Source organism: Mesoplodon densirostris, chromosome 13, assembly GCF_025265405.1.
Source record: "Mesoplodon densirostris isolate mMesDen1 chromosome 13, mMesDen1 primary haplotype, whole genome shotgun sequence".
In the NCBI taxonomy this organism is placed as follows: Eukaryota; Metazoa; Chordata; class Mammalia; order Artiodactyla; family Ziphiidae; genus Mesoplodon; species Mesoplodon densirostris.
Genome location: NC_082673.1, coordinates 74482973 through 74508191, shown reverse-complemented (window position 1 = coordinate 74508191; position 25219 = coordinate 74482973). Strand labels below are relative to the sequence as shown.

Genomic DNA, 25219 nt, shown 5'->3' with positions numbered 1-25219 from the left:
ACCGTACTTCCACTGCAGGAGGCATGGGTCCGATCCCTGGTCAGGGAAGTTCCACAGGCCTCAGGGTGCGGCCCCCAAAAAAAGAAAATAAAAGAATACCAGTGGGACCCTAGGAGTAGAAGGAAGGCTGAAGGACCTTCAAGAAAGGGCAGGTGGTCAGGAGGTGCTCACAGGTACGCAGTGCGCCCAAATCAGGTGCTTGTATAACTCAAGGCACGATAACATTGTCAAAAAAGTCATTCCTTATGGTAGAACAATCTATGCCATAGTTTTCTCTAAAGACTTCCCTCATGTCTTACATAATTTTTAGAATTAACTATAATGCAAAAGGGATTATTAGCATGATTTGTTCTACCATCTGCCTTTGAATCTGTCATTATATTAGAATAAGTACATAATGGAAATCTTTTTTTTAAGGACACATCAAAAGGAATTTTAAATGCTGTATTAATAATAAATTATGTCAAGTCCTAATGCATTTTAGTGCCTAAAGGTCAAGAAAGTCTACTATTATAATCATGCTCAAAACAAAAGGGAAATTGGGAGAAGCTTTTCAGTTCCGTCCCTAAGCTACATATGGACACACTGCCATGTTGACATGGCCCAGACAAACGAGCAGCACGGGAGAAAAACCAAATGATGAGCCTACCGTGAATGTCTTCCTTGCATACGGAGCCCCGGGAGTCAGGAGTTCCTCAGAAGTGACGGGTCTTTTTAACACTGTAAGACAGACGCAGTGTCAAGGTACAGACCCTCTGAGCCCTCTGTTCTTTCATTCAGCAGATATTTACTGAATGCCTCATGTGTGACACCAGTGACCAAAAGTGGCAAAGACCCCTGCCTCCCAGTTTATATTCTAGCTGCCCAGAGGCAGAAAATATTAGCAAACATAAATAACCCTAAACCTAACTTACAGAGCTACAGAAAGCAGAGATGGGAGCAGGGGAAGGGGAAGCAAGAGTGCCAGGGGTGGGGTAAGGAGCAGCTTGACCTTTTTCTATAAAGGAAAAGACCACATTTCCTAGTTCCTGAATTTCTTTCTCTTAGACCTTGATGTGCATTCAACATGTCAAAATTAAGAGAAATCCTTAAAGATGTTAAAAAAAAAAAAGAGAGAAATCCTGACTCTGGCCGTCTGATAACCGTTTCCACCCCATACAAACCCCTCCCCCATCATACCATACATGCCCCATTCACCAAAGCCGCACGGATTTCCTTATTAATACCCCAGATTGTGCGTACGCACTGCCTTTTGCCTTGAATCATAACACTGGGGAATTCTTCTGCATAATTAACATGTGCTAGGCGCTATGTTAGGCGCTTTAAATATATTCTATTATTTAATCATCACAAGAACTAATGGGTTCATTTCATCCTTACCCCTATTCTATTCGGGAGGAAACAGAAGCTGAGAAAAGTTAAATAGCTTCCGTCCAAGGCCTCAGAGTCAACGGGAAGTAGAATTAAGATTTAAACTCGGGGGCTTCCCTGGTGGTGCAGTGGTTGAGAGTCCGCCTGCCGATGCAGGGGACTCGGGTTCATGCCCCGGTCCGGGAAGATCCCACATGACGCGGAGCGGCTGGGCCCGTGAGCCATGGCCGCTGAGCCTGCGCGTCTGGAGCCTGTGCTCCGCAAGGGGAGAGGCCACAACAGTGAGAGGCCCGTGTACAGCACAAAAAAAAAAAAAAAAGATTTAAACTCGGGCTTCCCTGGTAGTGCAGTGGTTGAGAGTCCGCCTGCTGATTCAGGGGACACGGGTTCGTGCCCCGGTCTGGGAATATCCCACATGCCGTGGAGTGGCTGGGCCCGTGAGCCATGGCCGCTGAGCCTGCACGTCCAGTGCCTGTGCTCCGCAACGGGAGAGGCCACAACAGTGAGAGGCCCGCGTACCGAAAAAAAAAAAATTTAAATTCAAGCATTTGGTGCCACTGCCTGTACTCAGAAGAAAGGGCACAGAAGCTTCAAAACGTCACTGTGTGCTGTATTCCTAAGACAACTGTCCCCATCAGATCACTGCTGTGGTCTTCCAAGATGGCAAAGATTGCAGTCGATTCCTGACTTGTGACTGCCTAAACACCCACCAAAAATGAACTTCCCCCTCCATCCTGTGCTAAGAACTGGACAAGGGACTGCCATGGCCACCCAGAGCAGCCAGTGGGTTGGGGGACAGGGACCATCCTATCCCAGTTATAGAGACATCATGAACTTGAGTCCACAAAGAAACTGAAAGGATCAGGGCTAGGAGCCTAACCTGGTGAAGTGCCAGCCTCCAATTCCCTTTGCTGGTGGCCTTCAGAGGTCAGATGCCAGTCCTGGAACAAGTGTGCAGCAGAAAATAAAAGGCAGCCTGGGGGTGAGGCCTGGAGGATCCACCAGGCAGCTGGGCCCTAATAAGCACCTTCTCAGTCAAAGGCAACGAAGTGCTTCTTGTTGAGATGACACATGGCTGGGATTGTTACTTTTGCTTTCAGAAAGCTCATAAAAGAGAACATGAATTTATGCTTCCTCCAAGGAGGGAGAAGGTTGACTACCAAGAACAGAAGCTCTCAGCAAATGGTCAGGAAGTAAGAGAAGGGGTCCATGATTGAGGATTCTGACCTTTTTATTCCCTGTCACTCAACTGCCTCCAGGCCCCTACCCACACAATCCCCTCTGGGGTTTATGAACGTGGATGTAGGAATCACACTGTACTTGTGATATTTGACAATATCAACCATTTATTTTTATTATACTTTTTCTCTATTTTTATTGAGATATAATTGACATATAACATTATATTAGTTTCAGGTTACAACATAATGGTGCATATATTATGAAATGATCAACTAGTCCAGTTGACATCATCACCTCACATAGCTACAAACTTTTCTTTTTCTTGAAATGAGAGCTTTTAAGATCTATTCTCTAAGCAACTTTCAAATATACAGCACAGTATTATTAACCATAGTCACCTTGCTGTATATCACATTCCCCAGGACTTACCTATAAACTGGAAATTTGTACCTTTTGACCCCTTTCACCCATCTGGTCCACCCAACCACCAACCCCTGCCCACCGACCAACCCCCCTCTGCCAATCACCAATTTGTTCTCTGTATATATGAGTTTTTTGTTAGATTCCACATACAAGTGAGATCATATGACATTTTGTCATTCTTTGCCTGACTTATTTCACTTAGCACAATGCCCTCAAGGTTCATTCATTTTGTTGTAAATGGCAGGATTTCCTTCATTTTTATGGCTGAATAATACTCTGTTGTGTATGTGTGTATATGTATGTGTATGTGTGTGTATATGTGTGTGTGTATTTATATACATACAAAAAAAGTACCATATTTCCTTTATCCATTCATCCATTGATGAGCACTTAGGTTGTTTCCATGTCTTGGCTATTATAAATAATGCTGCAGTAAACATGGGGGTACAGAGAGCTTTTCAAATTAGTGTTTTCATTTCCTTTCGATAAATATTCAGAAGTGAAATTGCTGGATCATATGGTAGTTCTACTTTTAATTCTTTATTAAGGAACCTCCATACTGTTTCCCATAGTGGCTGCACCAATTTACATTCCCGCCAACGGTGCAAGAGGGTTCCCTTTTCTCCACAGCCTCTCCAGCGTTTGTTATATGTGTTCTTTTTGATGATAGCCATTCTGACAGGGATGAGGTGATATCTCATTGTGGTTTTGAATCACACTATATTGTAATATGTGGCAACAATAGTGATCATTTAATACACTTTCTCTCTTATGTTAAAAAATGTAGAAACTTTGAAACCTAGGGAATTATTTCTAGCTTTCTCTTTTCATATCCTTGGGAACTTATTTACTCACCACAATGAGACTGATTATGTTACTTTCCGTAGCACTTTCTTTATCTGAATTAGCGCATTTATATACAGTGTTAAAAAATATATCCTGATGGATATCTAATGATTAATTTTAAACGCCTTACTGTGAAGCCTGCTTACCTGCTTGAGAGGAAAAAAATCACAGATGAGCTCCCTGCATCTTGGGAACCCTCTTAGAGTAAAAGAGAAGCTTGTCAGAATACAGGTAAGAGGTAGGACTTATGAACCACAAAGAAGTCCTGACAGCTTTGGTCCTTAGAGACCCAAAAAAGGCAACCTGACCTTTCTTTTCTGCCTGCATATCAGTAATATTTTCCCTTTGAGTCAAGGGGGTAAGGAGAAAGAGGAAACAATGTAAACCTACCTCAGGGAAGATGAATGTGTAATTTAAGCAATTAACACTTTGTTCATCTTCTACTCTGGTAAGCAATCAAAAACATGTAAAATGGCTTTAGCACAACTAACCCTTTCCTGAAATTGAACTCTTTTGATTCTAACCTGGAGGTATCAGGTTTCTACCAGGGCTTCAAACATGCTATTTCTAACAATATAGTTCTTCTCATTCTACCTTATCAGTAGTGCTCTATTAATTGAAAAACCTGGTAATATATGGGTGCTGGAAGATTTTCCAGCCAGAGACAGTGTGGAAGCAAGTTTCTTCATTCACTTGCAGGTTACAACTTTATTCTTAGAGCTAACCCTCCAGAAGACAGCAAAAAAAGAAGAAAAAAAAGTTAGATTAAGAAAAATACCTAGACAACAGCATTAGATGACTGTTTTCTCTTAAAGCCCTTTAACAACCTCTATTTGTCCTTATTCTCATGAGTGCATTTTTTTTTTCCTCAAAGAGAGGATGTGGTCACTGAGGGATGGGGTCATGACCTCTCATCTTTGTATCCCCAACATCTGGTAATAAGGAAACAGCATGAACAAAGGAACAAAAGTGTCTTCCCTGAAGGTGAGACACTGAACTGAGGGTGGACAGGGCACTAAACAAGTGGAGTGGAAGGTGTTTTCAAGCCCATGGTTATCATGATGGGCCATGCAAGCTAATCCTGGAAAGGAGGTGGGTAAGCACAGTGAGAAGGTGGTGGTATAGATGGGTTACAGGTTCCTGTGGGGCTTGAAGAACTGATTAGATCTAAGTACAAGTTCATTAACAATCTTTGTGCCTAGGGTTTTTTTTCTGGAATGTACAAGCCATGGAGGTTGATGAGTAGAGTTTGAAACCACAAGGCACCAAGAGTCCACCGCAGGGACGGCTACGTTTGCAGAGATCCAAGCTTCTTCCTTAGGGGTGCGGAGACCCAACAGATCTTTGCATCAGTTGCAATCTGGGGCAGCGCTACCTCCCCTGCTGTTTGCTGCTCGAACCTTCCTTCAGGACTGCGTGTTTCCTGCCACTGCTGGGACTGCTAGCAGCAGACAGCCCTCAGACAGCCAGCGTTCTCAACTGTCCTTGGAACTCTCTCTCCAAAGAGAGCCGCCTTTCCCCAGGTCACGCCCTCCTCCCAGGGGCAGCCAACATCCAATGGCTGATCAAGGTGAGGGTATAAAAGCCTGGCCACCTCACCCCAAGTCGGGACAACTCTCAAAAGACCATCCCAACTCCAGAGCTCCACCTGGGGCGAGTGGCAGGCTTCACGGAGACTGCATCGCAGCCCAGTTCTCCCTCGGCCCAAACCCACGTCCTTCCCTTCCATCCACGGGGTGCTGCTCCCCAAGAGCACAGTGTAACAAGATGCTCCCAGGCTAGTCTCCCTCTGCCTGAGAATCCACTTCCCAGGGAGCCCCGCCTGCACACAGGCCCAAGTCCCCCACAGTCACGGTCAGAAACGGGGCCGCTCGTCAGCCACTCACCAGACTTGGGGTTGCAGAGCACGGGGGGGCTGCTGCTGGGTGGGGGGCTGCCGCTGAAGTAGCCGCTGCCGCCGCAGCTGCTCATGCTGCTCCTCCGCATGGCAGATACGATCTTGACCTCCTTGCTGGGGCTGACTGTGGGCCGGGAACACACAGAGTCACCGACGGTGATGGTCTGGGTTCCCCAGAGCATGCACGCAGGCTTTCCGCTGCCAGGTATAGCGAGGCAGGTCACGTGTGCCGGAATAAAGCACCCTGGCCTTGGCATCGGAAAAGCAAGGGTTTGAGTGGCACCTCTGCCCCTGACGAATAGCACAGCCTGGGGCCGTTCCCTTCGGTTTTCTAAACGTACAGTTTCCCCAACTGTAAAGTGGGAATAATGCCATCTCATGGGACTGGTGCAAGGAGTGGATTATATATTGAAAAGTACTCGGTTACATAAAACATTATTTTAAGAACTACCGAGTCCACGCTAAGCATCCCTGAAAGGATGTAAATTAAGTGCTGGCGAGACACTTCATGAATTAACGGTGATGATAAGTGCCTCCGGGTTGAAGATTAAGTCTTTAATCACCCAGAGCCACAGAAGAAGGAGATGAAACCACAGAGCACAGCTTCGGGCTTTGAAGGCGTCTGTAAGGCAGCAGCTTCAGTGATACGATCTCGTTCCCTCCACCGTGGGCCTGGCTGGCTCTCGACGAGGGAAAGAGAGCGAGGCATGCGATCCAATGAAAGAAACCATGGAGGGTGCTCCGCTCAGTGCGGGCTCATGGGAAGCATAAGATCAATGCTGGCTTTTATGGTGACCATGGTTACTGTACCCTCCTCCTCCTCCTCCCTTGTTCACGTCTACGGGGCCCACTGAGAAACAGGCGAGCCTTACTGCCAGCGAAGACGTGAACGGTTCCTCTGCATCTGCAGGAGACTGCGGCCTGAGCGACACACAGTGGGTGCGCATCTAAGCACAGGCCTAGGCTCCTGACCCTTGGCTAGTGTTTGCTTTCCTGGAGTGGCTCTTGGCTCCTTCTCTGCTCCATCCCAGCTGTGTCTGAGGAACCTGGGATGTAGAAGGTTGGGTAGGAGCCAGTATAATATAAGCACTGGGATGAGACAGAACCGGTGCCAGACCCAGCCCTGTCCATCACTTTCTAGCTGTGTGACCTTGGGTAAGCCACTGAACTTCTCCGTGCCTCAGTTTCTTCACCTGTAAAATGGAGATAAGACAAGTCTTTCCTCGAAGAGTAATAGTGAGAATTAAACGAGAAAATGTATGCAACTAAGCTTGGATCTGTGCCAAGGGCACAGAAAGTTCTCAATACGTCTAGTCGTAAGTGTTCTCACGGTCCGCTCCTATTCATAAGCAAGACACATTTTGGTTTTGCTCTGGGTTTCGGGTGAAGCCCATAACTTCCAACCTTAGGCCAATCAGTCTCTCAAGTCAATGTCAAGTTTTCAGAGGAGTTGAAGATATCCTGTTAAGCACCTCACCCGCTTACACAGAATGACACATCAAGTTAACCTTTTCCGGGTGAATGGTTTTATTTTATATTATTTTATTTTTTGTTTAAATGGGGTTATCTTTGTGAACATCAGTCATCATTTCTGTCCAGGTTAATTGTCAATATGGGACAGTCTGACCTAACATATAATGTCCCAGGCTGCTGTGCTTTCTGAGCACCTGTGTCTACCTTTCATAGTTTTAATTTGTTCTGTGTGATGGATTGATAATCAGTTGCCTTTTAGTTGTATATGCCCTAACAAGACTTTATTCATCCTTAAAATATATAGCTTCTCAATGCTGTGACTTAGAAAACTGGATAATTAATGATATGTAAGGATTGTTTGTAAATGAAAAGTAAATAAGGTAGGAGTGAGAGCTTGAGTAGTCTTCTCTAATTCAAATACATAGTGTTATAAAACAGACTTCTTAGCATGTATGTTGGCTGCACAGGAACAATCTGGTTGTATGTGTGTATGGTTTCTTTTCGGGGGGAGTAATAAATAAATAAATAAAATTTTGGTTATAAATAAATACAAATTTGCTGGAGAACAGAATTTCACAAAGGTGAGTTACAACTATGCTATTTCTCAAAAGACAGATATATATGATCAAACAAACAAGGGAACTGACATACCTGACATAAAACTGGTAGATTTCCGATTGTCATGGCTTTGCTTCCTCAGGCAGAAGGGGCTGTCATGAGTTTCCTGGGAGGAGGGGGATTTTTCATTGAGCAGCTCCATCAGTCTTCGCCTCCGCCGGAAGTTCATTCTGAACTGGTAGAGAAGATTGCTGTCCACAAACGGGTGCTTGTTGGACACTGGGGAGAAGAAACAATAGATGAGGGCCGCCTGGTCACTAAGCACTGTAGCCAGGAGACTCCAGCCAACAGGAGCAAAAGTCTTGAGAAAGGGTCTGGTTCTACAGATGTCCCAGGAGCCTGCAGTCCACACATGGTCCCAGATTCTTTCCACGTGTCATGCATTTTAAAACTTTGCTAACCAATTCCTCTGGGGGAATCTCTGCCTGATGTCACCCCAATCTAAGCTATACTCCTCCTGGTATTGTCCTGGCTCCTACTTTACCTCCATCTGAGCACTTGTCACACACGCTCTCATTGCCCCTCAACTTCTCTGCCTTTCCCACTAAACTCTAGGCTCTTTGGGGCAGCGATCGTGGCTTCATTTAGTCATGTGTCCACTGGGCCCAGCACAGTGCTTGTCCCAGAGCAACACGGTCATTCATTTTTAAACGTTTTATCTTGTGATAATGATAGACTCATGGAGAGTTGCAAAATAATATAGAGACCACATAGTATATGATTCCATTCATATGAAATATCCAGAACAAGGAAATCTATAGACGCAGAGTAGACTGGGTGGTTGCCAGGGGCTGGAGGGGATCTAGGGGGTTGGGGATGTTAACTAAAGTGTGAGATTCCTTTTTGAGGTGATAAAAATGGTCTAAAATTGACTGTGGTGATGATTGCATATACCTGTGAATATACTAAAAACCAATGAATGGTATGCTTTAATATGAGTGAATCGTATGGTATGTGAACTATATCTCACCAAAGCTGCCGAAAAAATCAACAGCAACAAGAAATAGTAGAGAGTCCCCGTGTACTCTTCACCCAGATTCCCCCAATCGTTTCATCTTACAGAAATAACTAAAGTACAATATCAGAAAAAGACATTGACATTAGTACAATCTATAGACCTTATTCAGATTTCACCAGTTTTTACGTGCACTCATTTGTGTGTGTGTGTGTGTGTGTGTGTGTGTGTGTATTTTTAGGCAATTTTATCACATGTATAGATCTCTGTAACCACCACCACACTCAAAGCACAGGACTGTTCCATCATGACAAAGGGACTCCCTCATGCTAACCCCTGATAGCCTCCCACTCCAAATCCTTAATGTCTGGCAACCACTAGTATGTTCTCCACCTCTGCAATGTTACCATTTAGAGAATTTTATAGAAATGGAATCAAACATTATGTAGCTGTTTAAGATTGATGCTAAATGAATGAATGGCTATCCAGATAAAGGCTGGTTACTTCCCAAGGAAAATCTACACTTTTGAGCACCTAATCATGCCAGGCCATCAACTCAAAATCAATAATAACAATAGCTAACCTTCATACAGCATTTTCTATGAATTCAGCATTATTTTAAATGCTTTATTTGTATTAATTACTTTAATTTTAACAACAGCCTGGGGTAGAGTTACTGTTACTTTCTTCCTTATTTTTTGATGAAGAAACTGAAGCCCAGATATATGAGTAAGACCCAAAGAAGACACAGTAAATGGCAGAGGTAGAAATGTAACTACAGTATCTGACTCCAGAGTTCAAGTTCCAAATTACTACTCTCAACTGCCTCTCTGAAAAACAATTCCTATGCTTCTTTAGGTTCTCATAAAGAACTGAAATAATGTTACATAACACTGCTAATGTATGGCTACCAGGCTAAACTTACATCCAATTCTACATTACCATTTATACCTCGGGGATCTATTGTGGTCTATTCGCAACTTTATATTTTGAGTTCTAATCACGGAGTTGTGAAACAGACAAGACATCAGGCTCCAAATCCATGTTCCTAGGTCATTTTGTCTCTGGAAAGTAATCAGGAGCCCTGCAAACTGGCCAGCGTCATGCTGAAGTCTCAACCCCCCAAAATTCAAAACAACTGAATAGACTTTACCAAAACAAAAATCTAATTAGCACGTGAGAGGCTCAACCTCATTAGCTAATATGGAAATGCAAATTAAAATCACAATGAGATGCCACTTCACACCCACTAGAATCACTAAAATAAAGAGAATGACGGCATCAAATGTTGGTGAGGATATGGAGCAACTGGAACTCTCATTTTGCAGGCAGGAATATAAAATGGTAAAAACAGGTTGGAGAGTAGTCTGACAGATCTTATAAAGTTATATACATATCTACCCTATGTCCCCACAATTCTTAGGGACCCACCCACAACAAATGAAAACATATATCGCCCAAAATGTTCATTGCAGCCTTATTCATAATAGCCAAAAACTGGGGACAACCTGTCCATCAACAGGAGAATGGATAAGTAAATTGTAGATACAATGAAACACTACTTGACAATAAAAAGGAATGAGCTGCTGACACATAAAACAACGTGGATTAATATCAAAAGCATTAAGTTGAGTGAGAAAAGCCAGACACAAAAAACATACACTGAGTGACTTAATTTACATGAGGTTCAAGAATAGAGGAAATTCACATATAATGATAGAAATCAAAAAGGGGAAAGGGAGAGGATTGACTGGAAAGGAGTAGGAGGAAACTTTCTGGGGTGATGAAAATGTTCTATATCTTGTTTTTACATGAATATATACATTGTCAAAATGCACCAAACTAAACATTTAATATGTATATTTCATTGTAGGTTAAGTATATGTATGTTAATAAAAAGGAAACAAACAACAACAACAAATCTTATAAATGGACTGGGAGACTAGGAACAACAGAGTCTTAACAGGGACTTCCCTGGTGGTCCAGTGGTAAAGAACCTGCCTTCCAATGCAGGGGGCACAGGTTCGATCCCTGGTCAGGGAACTAAGAGCCCACATACTGCGGGCAACTAAGTCCGTGCACCACAGATACAGAGCCCACATGCCCTGGAGCCCGTGGGCCACAACTAGAAAGAAGGCCATGCACCTCAACGAAGACCCCGCATTCCGCAACTAAGACGTGACACAGACAAAAAAAAATAAATTAATTTAAAAAAAAAACAAAAACAAAAAATAGAGCTCAACACTGTAAACCCACATTGCCAATATAAGATGTTATATAATGTTAATGCCCAAATAATCATTTGGCTATTAACCACTGGGCATATGATCAGTCTCAGAAAGGAGTGGTCCTATTATAGTATAATTCACCCACTTAATGTGCATAGTTCTCTATATATTCTAGTCTATAATATATTCACAGAGTTGTGCGTCCCATCATCACAATCAATTTTAAAACATTTCCATCACCCCCAAAAGAAACCCAACACTCCTTAGCTATCACTTCCAATCTGCCCATAACCCCTAGGCAACCCCTAGGCAAGCAGTAATCAACTTTCTGTCTCTGTAGATTTGTCTATGTTGGGCATTTCATATAAATAGAGTCATGTAAGACATGGTCCATTGTGACTTGCTTCTTTCACTTGGCATAACGTTTACAAGGTTTATCCATGTAATGCCAGGTATCGGTATTTCACTACTTTTTACTGCCAAATAATATTCCATTGTATGAACATACTATATTTTGTTTATCCATGAATCAGTTGATGGACACTTGAGTTGTTTTCACTTCCTGGTTATAATGAATAATGTTATTAACATTCATATACAAATTTTTGTGTGGACATATGTATTCATTTCTCTTAGGTTTACAACTAGGAGTAGAATGGCAGGATCATATGGTAACCCTATACTGTATGCCAGATTCTTGTCCAAAGAGGATGCCCCATTTTACATTCCCACCAACAGAGGAGGGGGTCCTAATTGTTCCACATCCTTAGCAACCCTTGTTATCCTCTATCTCTTTTATTACACTTGTCCTAATGGCTGTGTAGTGGTATCTTATTGTGATTTTGACTTGCATTTCCATGATGGCTAATAACGTTGAACATGTTTTTATGTGCTTATTGTCTATGTGCCTATGTTCTTTGGAGAACTGTCTATCCAAATCCTTTGTCTATTTTTAATTGGATTGTCTTTAAAAAAAAAGATTTATTTTTAAAAGTAGTTTTAGGTTCACAGCAAAACTGAGCAGAAAGTGCAGAGTTCTCATGTACTCTCTGCCCCCTGACACACAACTTGGCTCTACCATCAATTGTCAAGAAAGGAACATATGTTACAACTGATGAATGTATACTGATACATCATTATTATCCAAAGTCCATAGTTTACATTAGGGTTCACCTTGATATTGAACATTCCACAGATTTCATTCAATGTATCTACCATTATATTGGGTTGGCCAAAAAAGGTCACTCAGGTTTTTTCTGTGAGACGTTATGGTATATAGTATCATACAGACTATTTTTGCTGTTCAAAAAATCCTCTGTGTTCTACCTATTCATCTCTCCTTCCCCCCAACCCATGGCAACCACTGATCTCTTTACTGTCTCCATAGTTTTGTCTTTTCTAGAAGGTCATATAGTTGTAGGCTTTTAATATTGGCTTCTTTCTCTTAGTGATATGCATTTAAGGTTCCCCTAAGTCTTTACATGGCTTGATAGTTCTTTTTGTACTGAATAATATTCCATTGTCTGGATGTATAACAGTTTATCCATTCACCTACTGAAGGACACATTGGTTGCTTCTAAGTTATGACAATCATGAATAAAGCTGCTATAAACATCCATGTGCAGGTTTTTGTGTGGACATAAGTTTTCAACTCCTTTGGGTAGATACCAAGGAACATGATTGCTGGATCATATGGTAAGAGTATGCTTACCATACTGCCAAAATCCCTTGCAAAGTGACTGTACCATTTTCTATTCCCACCAGCAATGAATGAGAGTTCCTGTTGCTCCACAACCTTGCCTGCATTTGGCATTGTCAGTGTTTTGTATTTTGGCCATTCTAATAGGTGTGTAATGGTATCTTGTTGTTTCAGTTTGGAATTCCCTAATCACATAGGATGTTGAGCATTTTTTCATATGTTTATTTGCCATCTGTATATTTTCTGTCAGACGGTGTCTGCTCAGGTCCTTGGTCCGTTTTTAAAACCAGGTGGTTTTATTATTGTTGATTTTTAAGAGTTCTTTGTATATTTTGGGCTAACGGTGTTTTTCAGATATGCCTTTTGCAAATATTTTCAAGTCTGAGGCTTGTCTCCTCATTTTCTTCACGGGTTGTCTTTTTATTATTAAGTTGTAATTGTTCTTTATGTATTCTAGATATAAGCCCTTTATCAGGTATATTATTCACAAATATTTTATCACATTCTGTAAGCTGTCTTTTCATTTTCTTGATGGTATCCTCTAAAATACAAAAATTTGGGGGGACTTCCCTGGTGGTCCAGTGGTGACTTCCCTGTTGGTCCAGTGGTTAAGACTCCACGCTCCCAATGTGGGGGGCCTGGGTTCAACCCCTGGTTAGGGAACTGGATCCCACATGCCACATCTAAGAGCCTGCATGCCCCAACCTAAAGATCCTGCATGGCACAACGAAGATCCCGCATGCCGCAACTAAGATCTGGCACAGCCAAATAAATAAATAAATAAATAAATATTAAAATAGAAAAGATTTTAATTCTGATGATGTTCAGTTTGTTTTTTAGTTTGTTGCTTGTCATGTTACTTTTTTGTTAGTTTTGGTGTCATGTCTAAGAAACTATAATGTCTTTTAAAGGAACAATTTTAAAAACAGTACCTCACATAAACATGAAGAATAGTGGGCTCTGGATGAATTGACAAACCTTCATAAATATATGTCCATGCATGGATGCCTTATCCATGTTATTTATTTAGGGCTGAAATGAGGAAGATGAAATGAAAATTGGGATGGAAGAATTTATTAGCACCTTTAAATCTATTTCCAATTTGTAAAATACCTTACATTTCTAATCAAAAAAGTTTTGCAAGTCCACATTTAAAAACTGAAAAATATAGAAAGTTTTCATGCCTTTAAAAAAAACAGAATTATCTATCTATGTATCTATGTTGAGCAAAAACAAGGCTGGCAAATACCAAATTTGATGGAGAGGAATATTCTCCACCTTTTGTTCAGTACTTAAATACTGACTCATTGTTATTCATTTATACTGTGAATACCTAGAGGCCAATCATCTACTCTAAGAGCTAGAAATACTAAGAGAAATTATATAACAAAATCGTACCCTCAATAAGCTTATAGTCTGGGACTTCCCTGGCAGTCCAGCGGTTAAGACTGTGTACTTCCACTACAAGGAGCATGGGTTTGATCCCTGGTCAGGGAACTAAGATCCTGTAGGCCGCATGGCAGCCAAAATCATCATCATCATCATCATCATCATCATCATCATCATCATAATAATAATAATAATAATGACAATAATAAAAATAAAATAAAACCGCTTCATTAAAAAAAAGCTTATAGTCTAGCAAAGGCAATAAAACATGCTCACATATAACAAAAGTACAAGATGGAAATTCCAACAATCTTAAGGAAATTATATATAAAGTGCTACGGAAATTCAAAGGAGAGATTATTTTCAGCCTGTGGGTGAACCAAGATTCATTAAAAATCGACATTATCTAAAAAATACACACATATATGAAGCTTACTTGGGAACATGGAAGAAAAACCCAAATCAACAATCAAATCCAAAGAGTTCGAATATACATGTTCAACATAGCTTAACAACAAAGACCCTTAGGTAGAAAGGATGGCTCAGCGTTCTCTTTCTCTCTTACTTTTTTCACCTTCACTTATGCCCCGTTACCTAGTGGCAGAGGCAGCATGAGCACCACGCTCTCTGACACCAAGTCCAAAGATTCTTCCATTTACTCTGTGACATATCTCAGGTGGTCAAATGTTGAGTTTTATGTTGACTTCTGTGGGGGGTGGGCTGTCATCTCAGCCCACCAGGGTTTAATAAAAGCCGGAGTATCTACTGATTGCCATCTCTAACCTACTCTGCTGAAGTCTGTTATAATTACGCTGGTAGCTCACTTACTATATGCCACTGTACTAACTTTACAAATACTATACAATACCGTCCTCACGCTCACTCTGTAAGTGATTGACAGTGCAAGAATGGAGACTGAAGTTACTTCAGTAACTTCCCCAAGGCCACACAACTTTGGCTTCTGATCCAAAAGCAACATGCTTACTTAGAAACACAGGCCACAAGAGATTGGAAAAGACTCTAAAGTTCTAGTAAAATGTTACTTTATCCAACACTCAACTTCCATGTTCGTCACAGAGTACATTTTTATTTTCTTTCTGTCACCCATACACCTAGCAATCGGCAGTCTTTTTGTGACACTTACCACACTGCAGTGTGATATGGGTTTATTTGCTTGGGGGAGCACATCTCTTTCCCCAACTAAGTCACTCTGCTTGAGAGCCCGGGCTGTGTCTTAAGCATTGTGGTATCCTCAAACCCTAGACTACTACATGCTTGGGTCAGAGTAGGTGCTCTGTAAATGGCTAGAAGTGAATTGTCCATGGTAGGTAGACAAAGGGATACGGAGCACATCCAGAATACATCTAACTCTGAACTATCTAGCCGCTAGTTATGTAGCAACCAGTCAATCCGTGGGCTCATGGTATGTCATGAAGAGTGTGCTGGGCCATGGGGAAATTGCAATATTAAGGACAATGCATTTAGGTTTTCCTAAAAATAAGTATATTCCATTTAAAGGCTTTCATTTATTCTAAAATTATATCATCACAACTTCTTTGTTGTTCATTCACCCACCCATTTATTCAACTAACGTTTATTGAGTCAGGATGACTGTATGCCAGGTACTTTTCTTGCCCAGTGTTTTATGAAATTATGGTAAAAACAGAAGTTCTTTTTTCTAAGTATTCATTCTTGGCAAAAAATTTTTTTGGACTGTGAAATTCAAAAATTCTATAAACCACTAGGAAAATAATCTAATACAATGTACTAAGAATCACATTAACCCTTTTATCAATAATGTTTACTGGTTCAACAGCCTCCTTGGGTATTTCACAAACAGAATCACATCCCTTCTAGGTCAACACCAGCAAATGCAATCTAGGGTTGCGACTGTATATATCATCCACATTTGCTAATGAATAACTCTTCTGGTTACATAAATATCAGAGTCTCAGAAATGTGGGTCCCTATCAAGAGAGTACACCCTGCCAAAATTTAACTTATTGATTCATATAGGTGTTTCACAATCTTTAAATGGTGATAAACTATTCACTTCAGCTAAATGAATGATGTCGGCCACAAAGACAAACACATCTAATTCAGTGAAAATTCTGCATGTTCTCAGTAAATAATACATTCTTGCATTCAGGAGATGCTAAATGCATCTTGAACCAAAAGATAAGCCAATTACACTTTGATATGATATCCACAAATACTAGCTCTTTCAATAGTCAAATTTTTACTTAAATTTAGTACATCACTACATTCAGTAATACTATAATATGGGACTTCCCTGGTGGTGCAGTGGTTAAGAATCCACCTGCCAATGTAGGGGACATGGGTTCGATCCCTGGTCCAGGAAGATCCCACATGCCGCAGAGGAACTAAGCCCGTGCACCACAACTACTGAGCCTGAGCTCTAGAGCCTGTGAGTCACAACTACTGAAGGCGGTGCCCCCTAAAGCCCGTGCTCTGCAACAAGAGAAGCCACTGCAATGAGAAGCCTGTGCAGCAACGAAGACCCAATGCAGCCAAAATAAATAAATAAATAAAATATAAATAAATTTTTAAAAATGCTATAATACAGGGCTTCCCTGGTGGCTCAGTGGTTGAGAGTCCACCTGCCGATGCAGGGGACGCGGGTTCGTGCCCCAGTCCGGGAGAATCCCACATGCCTCAGAGTGGCTGGGCCCATGAGCCATGGCCGCTGAGCCTGTGCGTCCAGAGCCTGTGCTCCACAACAGGAGAGGCCACAACAGTGAGAGGCCAGCGTACCGCAAAAAAAAAAAAAAAAAAAAGCTATAATACAATTTTATAGATAAGTTATTTATTTCTGGCAACCTGTTCTGAGTTTAGGGTGATTTTTTAAATCCTCAAGGTGACTTTGGCAACAATATCTTAAATTATAACCTGAAAATACATGGTACTGTATATACCCTTATTAACACCTATTGTTTTGTCTTTGTACAGTGAATTACACAAAACATTGGCTTTGGTATAAATAAATTCAGAAAAGCATTGTGAATCTAAATGAATTCCATAACAGATAAAAGTACTTTAAAAATATTTTTAATTGAAGTGGAAATTTGACTACTAAGTTAACCTCCTCAGGCTTTGACTACTGAGTCAGAGATTAATTCACCCCCATTCCCCACCTCCCCAGCATGGTACCATCTCTATCTTAAAGGGTAAACATACCATCTAAGATAAGATACAGGGACTAAGTTTAAATAGGCTTTAATCATCACATTCTCTTTCCAGTAGTGTACATGACCTTAAACATGACCAAATCAGGGAAAACCAGGACTGGATGAGATAGTAGACTATCCATGTAAAGCGTAATGTCAAGCAGATTGTAAGAAGTCAATAAATTGCACTTTTGGGGCTTCCCTGGTGGTGCAGTGGTTAAGAATCCACCTGCCAGTGCAGGGGACACAGGTTCGAACCCTGGCCCAGGAAGATTCCACAAACTGCGGAGCAACTAAGCTCCTGCACCACAACTACTGAGCCTGCACTCTAGAGCCTGCAAGCCACAACTACTGAGCCCACATGCCACAACTACTAAAGCCTGCGCTCTAGAGCCCGTGAGCCACAACTACTGAGCCTGTGTGCCACAACTACTGAAGCCCGCGCGTCTAGAGACCGTGCTCCACAACAAGAGAAGCCCGCGAACTGCAATGAAGAGTAGCCCCCGCTCACCGCAGCTAGAGAAAGCCCACACACAGCAGCGAAGACCCAACACGGCCAAAAATAAATAAATAAATAAACAAACAAACAAATAAATGAGTGAATGAATATGCATGAAAAATAAATAAACAAGAACATTCAATTTAAAAAATTGTACTTTTGTTATTTTACAACCAATGTTGTTGTCTTTACTGTGACCATCATTTGCTGATGATATACTGCCATGTGACTTATGGGAATTCAATTTTATGAGACACTACATTTAATGCCCCACTTCAATTTTCAAGGACTTATTTGGGTGTTAGGGCCTCGGGAGCAGCCACATGAAGGTCTCCATGTGTTCATCCTCCAGCTGTGTGTCTGGCACAGATGGAGTCAAATTCTTTTCTCAGAAGAGAGAAGTGACAATTGCATGTGTTACTTGCATTGTTTTCAATGAGTTATTTGGCTTTTAAAAGGTTCTTTACTTTTTACCCTCTCATTAAAAGTTTAATAACATGAACAGAGTTTCATACATTTGCTTCGTTTGTGAGTGTAGCCCTAGGTATAACAAAGATAATCGTAGCTACAAAAGCTAAGAGTGCAGGTAGACAGCCATATTATAGCATCCATCAATCACACGTGACATCATTCATTTATTCAACCGAGTACCTAGTAAGTGTCATGCAGGATCCCAGCTATCTATCCTAGCATGCTGACTGGAATATGACACCTTCGACTGCTCATCCTTTCAAGCTCATCAATACCAAAGTCTTCTAAAAGAGACATTGTTTCATATAAGAAGAAAGCAGTTAAGTTGGGATTTTTCTGAAAACTCTCTTAATGCTAAATAACTTCTAAAAAACAGTATCATGCAATGAAAAGCAAAGGGTCTAGAGTCAGAAAAGCTCGGTTTTGCTCCCAGTTCTGCCACTTTTATGAGCTGAATGATTAGGGCAACTTACTAAATTTAAGCCTCAAATTTTTTGCATAGTTTTGCTGTGAAGAAGAAATGGGATAGTTTACATAAGAGATCTGAAGTGGTATCTGACATATAGTGTTTTAAGTGTTCTTCTTCTCAGATTCCTAAAGATTGACTTTAGCTTTTGGTCACTTACGTTCTTGCACAGAACCCATTTCTTCTGTCTTTTCTGCCCTTCTTTTAAGAACACTTTGCCCAGCTCCCACGAGCAGTTCTGTCATCTCTCACTTGAGAAACATATGAAATCTTAACCAGATGTCCAGTTCAAGTTTGGCAAGTATCCCACTGGAAAATAATTAAATCTCAGAAGTCAAAGAAAAGCAAGAAATAAAGGAGTGAGTTAAGACACAGGAAGTTTTAAGAATTAGTTTAAGAAAGCCAAAGATTTCTTTTGTTTAGCCATAAATTACATATGTAGAGTCTCAAGAAATAAAAATGGCTAAAGGGCATATAGTTTATATTCCAGAGAGAGAGATGCATTGATTCTTTCTACACTTTAACATGACACTCTCCAAATGAAATGCAAAAATCATTTGCTACATAAGCAAGTTGCTCTTTATTAAGCACAGAAAAAATACCCTAAGAGCTAAGGGGAAAAAAATTAAAGAGAAGGAAAGAAAAATCAAGGAGGAGAACAGTGACTGGTGTCTCTAAAGCTTGAGGTCATTCCAATTCTTCATTTCTTAGATCCCAATGCTATACAGGACCTATATACTAGAGTAAATGTTGTGACATATATAATTTAACAAATTTCATTCTTTGCTCCTTGAGAATATATATATATATTTTAAGATGGGCACATCACCATTGTTTGCAGCTACACAAATTTGGAACCAAAATTGATGTCTAGCAATAGAGGAATAGTTGACTGGATTGCTCCTAGAGAAGATTAATCTCTAAGCAGGAGGAAGTAAGGAGAGACAATGTTCAACTCAGTATCTACTGTTCTAGTCGTGCTTTCTGACAACTTCTCACTCATCTAATTTATAATTTCTGGGACTTTCCAAGCATTCTCTTTTTATTGGTGGAATTCTCTAGGGGCTTGGCTTGGCTTAGTATTAAGTGAGACATAAAACAAGAGGAAAAGCAGAAATAGCCAGAAAGTTGAAGCAATGTAAATACAAGACAATCTTATTGCTTAGGGAAATGGGGGCTTTAGAAGCACTAAACTCCCCATGTTGATATTTGGTAAAAGAAAACAGATCCCTATTCACTGTATACCTTCACTTTTTTTAAAATCAATTTATGTATTTAGTTTTGGCTGCGTTGGGTCTTCGTTGCTGCACATGGGCTTTCTCTAGTTGTGGCAAGCGGGGGCTACTCTTCGTTGTGGTGCGCGGGCTTCTCATTGCAGTGGCTTCTCTTGTTGCAGAGCACAGGCTCTAGGTGCTTCAGTAGTTGAGACATGCGGGCTCAGTAGTTGTGGCTCACGGGCTCTAGAGTGCAGGCTCAGTAGTTGTGGCACAAGGGCTTAGTTGCTCCGTGGCATGTGGGATCTTCCAAGACCAGGGCTCGAACCCGTGTCCCCTGCATTGGCAGGCAGATTCCTAACTACTGCGCCACCAGGGAAGTCTGCCTTCACTTTTCAGAAAGCATGAGGGGAATGTCATGAAGTCTACCAAAATAATAAAGTGACATAGTTCAGATATATTCTTTTGGTGGATAATGTGGCTACATTTTTTCTCTTATAAATTATTAGGATGAGTTAGCAAAGAAAGGAATTTTTAAAAGCTGATTATCTGAAAGAAGGAGAATTGGCTTCTATTCCATTCACACATATGTTCTAAGGATGAATATAAAAACTTATCATCTTAAGCCCTATAAGTTCCGCTGAATATAAGACATTTTAGGCTACTAATCTAGCTGGAGAGAGGAAGATCACATACCTTCATCCATCCTTGAAATGTTTGCTGGCAGATGACATAACACAACAGACATCATGAAATAAGTAACTGAATCCAGCAGTGTGATAAGAAAGTAAGAAGGTGGCGGTGAGGAAGGGGGAGGGGGAAAGAATATGTGTACATCAACTGTCCCCTGAATAGCACTTCATCAGAACTTTTAAAAAGTTTTAGAATTTAGAAGAGTCAAAAGAGGGCTTAGACAGGGGAATAAGGATAATGACTATTATAATGGGGAAGAAAAGAGACCAGCAAAGTATGAGGCTGAGGGGGCTGTGACTAGTCCTGCAAGTTGGTGTCAAAGCTAAAACGTCCTCAAGGTCACCTTCCAGGCAGAAGACCCTCCCTGGCTGTGATTAACATCCTTATCATCAGAACATCGCACAGCAGCAAAGGTGGGCCCCGCTCACCACATCACCCAGTGTGCGATGGTGGGTGAAGGATCTTTCTGGGCCATCAAGGATGTCACCCCATCCTACCACTGGCTCCATTTCCTCTTGTTTTCTTTTTTATATCCTACTGATCCTTATAGCTCCTCCTGAAAGGACATTAGCACCTACAGACATTGCTTAAGAGGACTGACAAACGTTAAGGATTAAGAGGTGGCAGATCTAGTCCTCAGACATTTGCATTAATAAAAGGCAAATAAATTCTGCCTATGAAACTGCTGCACCTTCCCTGCCAACAAAAGCTTTCAGTTGTTTCACACGTCCAGGTATGGATTTGCACTCTTTTGCCTCCCTGCTCCTGCTAGATCACAGTACTACAGAGTCCAAGCATTTTATGTCACTTAGTATGCTGCATATTTAAAAAACTGTCAAAACTAAAATATATAAATATTATGCTTTTTAAATCATGTGTCTGTTGGAAAATATGAATTGAGCATTAATTACAATAGAAGATGAAAGCTATTCTTTCAAGAAAATCTAAACTGTACTTAAAGCCATAACTATCTATCTCAAACCATCCTAAAGGGATGCAGGAGTTGAAAGAGCTCTGTTTTCCAAAGCAGCACAAGTCCTTGATTCGAGAAGGTTAGGCAATTATGTTTAAGCGCCTATGCCACACAAGGACAGTTAGGTGCCTGGGATACAAAACTCTTCAAAAGGCGATACCAACAGTCCGTCAGAGAACTAGAATAATTACTTCCTGAGTACTGACAATATTAAGAAGAGGATATGAAAGCAGGAAATTGATTTTAGGGCATAAAGTTCTATGAATTGATATTACTAAAACAAAACACTTCATATACACAAAGTTAGAACCCAATTACACTTATTTAATTGGCTGAAGGGAGGAAAGGAGATGGAAAAGAGGAAAAAGGATCCAAGTAACTTCAGTAAGATTGCAGAAAAGACGAAAATCAAAACATGACATTGTGATTGTATGGGTTTCTGCTGCTTCTGTGTCTTACTGCTAGAAAAGTAAAGGTAATAAACAGATGGAAGGTCAAATTATATTTTATTCTTCTCTATGCATTTTTAAATAACAGCTGGGTGTATTCCAAAGCCTAGAACCTCATGTTGTTAGTGATAAAATTCAGAACAAAGAGCATGTTTTTCAAAAATGAGGTTGTTTTCCAGAGACTAATTCATATTGTAAGTGCAGAGAGGTCTGAAAACAAATTTACTTTGTCTGGCAAATGGAATCATTCATATGCATAATTCAATGAAAGAAATCTGTAACTCTGTTCTAGAGCCTTTGGAATTGTTGGCATAAATCCAAGGGGCTTCAGTGTTGATTTATTTTTAAAAGTATATATTCAGCATAGAGTATGTATAAGATATTAAGACCAGCAATGGATGAGGCCATTAAACGTCTATTCATCTCTACCCACCAAGGCATCTGATGATGAGGATATATTGATGATAACAATAATAAGAGTAGCAATCAGCTAACACTTATTAAGTGGTACACATGGCATGATTATATCAGTCAGTTCTCAAAGCAGCAGAGAGAGCTATTATAATTATTCGTATTTTACAGATGAGATTACACAAGGTCAACTTGCCCAAGGTCCCATAGTCATTAACTGGAAGATCCAAGACAGAAGCATTGACAGATAAACTCTGAAACCCCATCCTTTAATCTCCTCACTAGACTGTCTCCCATCCCACAATAATGACAAGTAAGGAGGCAGATGAGCTTACAAACACCAGAAAGCAGTCTGCTTTTTCCTCATTTATTCCTGTCGCCAGGTAACAGAAGATAATTTGGCTGGGCATGTTTTCTACAAAATTCTTCACCAGGGTAAAATGTTGATTACCTTGGAATTGCTTATTAAAAGGACAAAGCGACAGCATGGGAAACACCCCTCTGCCTACAGATGGTCTTGGGTTGAACACTGGCTTCACTCTTTACTGAGTTACTTAATGCCCCTGAACTTCAATTTTATTCATCTGTAAAATGAGTTGAAGAGGTAATGAAACAACATAGGTAAAAGGCTTATTAGAGTTTCTGGTACATAGAAGCATTAAATTCATGTTAGCCATGTGTGGGCTTCCAATTAAGGGCCCACCCAGGTGTCAGTGCCCAAAGGATATGTTTCTAATCCTTTTCAGACTTCACCTATGTAAGCAAAGCTTCTGGCAGCAACTCTAGGTGGTCTGTGGGAAAAAAAGGCATCCTACCTAAACCAGATAAATTCAGCATGGCCAACAACGTAGAGAAGGACATCCAATGTGATGCTGGAGGTATCAGAATAAATCCTACTCAAAACCACTGGCTGTGAAAGCCCACCAAAGCCTTATTCCCAGATGACATCTGCTTACCATTCCCAGAAAGGTTACCATATAACCTGTGGGTGCTTTAGCGTACAGTAATGTATCAGATATTCCATATGAGACCGGAGAGACTAGGACCCTTGAAGGAGGAAGAAGCAGACGTTCAAAAAAGGAGGATGTCAGTGGTGAGATTTAGTAGCTTTAAAAAAAAAAGTCTCCATATATTTCTCTATTATTTATACTTGTACTCATCTTAAACAAAAAAGGAAAATAGGAAACACCTCACCTACTTTTTTTCCCAGTAAACTTTATGTTTTAAAAAAATTTTAGATTTATAAAAAAAGCTGTAAAGATTGTACAGACAGTTCCCATATATCCTTCACCCAGCACCCCCTGATGTTAATATAACCATGATATAAACTAACACAAAACTAGGTCAAAACTAAGACATTAACACTTGTACATCCACCTGCTTTAAATCTAGCTTAGAGCTACCAGGAGTTCAGTGTGAGGACAGAGGAAACAAACTGTTCCTTGGAAGCCCATGTTTCAGAGGGAAGGTCACTTAGTTACTTAATGAAAAAGACACTTGTCCTTGTGGCTGACAATGTTAGCTGCTTGTCCAAAACCCATTTTCCCTTTCTTCCTCCTTTATTATTTGTACAGGGCAGCAGTGTGCCTGGCTAACAGCATTAGATTCACTGATTGCCATCCGGAGAATGAGTCCATGTTGACACCGATGTGGCCCATGTAATGTCAGTAGAAATCTCTGGGAAAGGTGACTCTTCCTAAATAAAGAGGAACCTTTCTGTTCAAGCAGGCATTACTACATTTTCTCTTATTTGTAGCAAAACACAATTCTGTTATTGTTCCAAACTCAGGTCTGGACACAGAAATCAAAGGCTTAAAAAACAAACACTCTGTTTATCTGCAGCCCACACCTTGTAACAAACTATGTTTTACTCAGAAGCCAAGACCGATTAGACAGAAAGTCTTAACAGGCAGAAGATATGCCTTCCAGCAACTCGGCTCTGATTCCCTGGTGACAGAAGTGGTTATGGACAGTCCCTGGGTCTCAGTGTTTCCATCTGCGGAAAATAAATTACAATAACTTCTTTTAACCAAAGCAAGTGAAATTAATAAATATATGGGAAGCCACAGCTCTCTGGAAGACAGGGTTGCAGTGATGCCTGTGCACCATGAATAAATAATATTGTTCTGCTGTCAGCAAAAATCCAAAGGATCCCAGGACAAAGACTGGGAATTTAAGAAAGTGCTCCTGAATTTGGGTTCATATACTGGATAAGCCCATTCTGAGCAAAAAGAGAACTGCTGAGTTCAGATCCAGTCCAAATGGTCTCAGTCAACAATTTCTGACTTGTGGAAATATTAAAAATATTTAATCAAAGGAAATATTTTAAAAATCAGAGAAAAAAGAAAACATGACTGTGAAATCACTGAGCTAAAGAAGAGAGAAGAGGGACTTCCCTGGCAATCCAGTGGTTAAGACACCTCACTTCCACTGCAGGAGGCACGGGTTCAATCCCTGGTCGGGGAACTAAGATCCCACGTGCCGCACAGCAAAAAATAGGAAAAAAGTAAAAAAGAGAGAGAGAGAGAAGAATTGTTGCCATTCCAGAAACTTGTGTGGCTGGCACCCAGGTTTACTTGGGTGTCCAAACTGGTACAGCAAAATAGAGATACCAAGGTGCTTCCTCAACACAAACTTATAGGCATTTCAGCTGTCGGGGAACAGAGATCTCAACAAAGATCTCTGAGCTAAGGGGCTGAAAAATGGAATACACACTCACCGGGATACCACCATACTCTGTGCTGGTTTCAAAAAGGTCTAGAGCTTTGCTCTCC

At 40.8% G+C, this 25219-nt stretch overlaps 1 protein-coding gene across 1 annotated transcript in view; it reads right to left on the bottom strand.

Moving 5' to 3' along the window:
• DEPTOR (DEP domain containing MTOR interacting protein) overlaps positions 1 to 25219 on the bottom strand; it is a 151103-nt gene that overhangs the window by 43471 nt on the left and 82413 nt on the right. Inside the window, exons 5-7 of the mRNA XM_060116042.1 lie at positions 7844 to 8029; positions 5709 to 5843; positions 650 to 720 (exon numbers count right to left, since the gene is read on the bottom strand). Coding sequence (XP_059972025.1) covers positions 650 to 720; positions 5709 to 5843; positions 7844 to 8029 — 392 coding nt within the window. The remainder of the gene's footprint in view (positions 1 to 649; positions 721 to 5708; positions 5844 to 7843; positions 8030 to 25219) is intronic.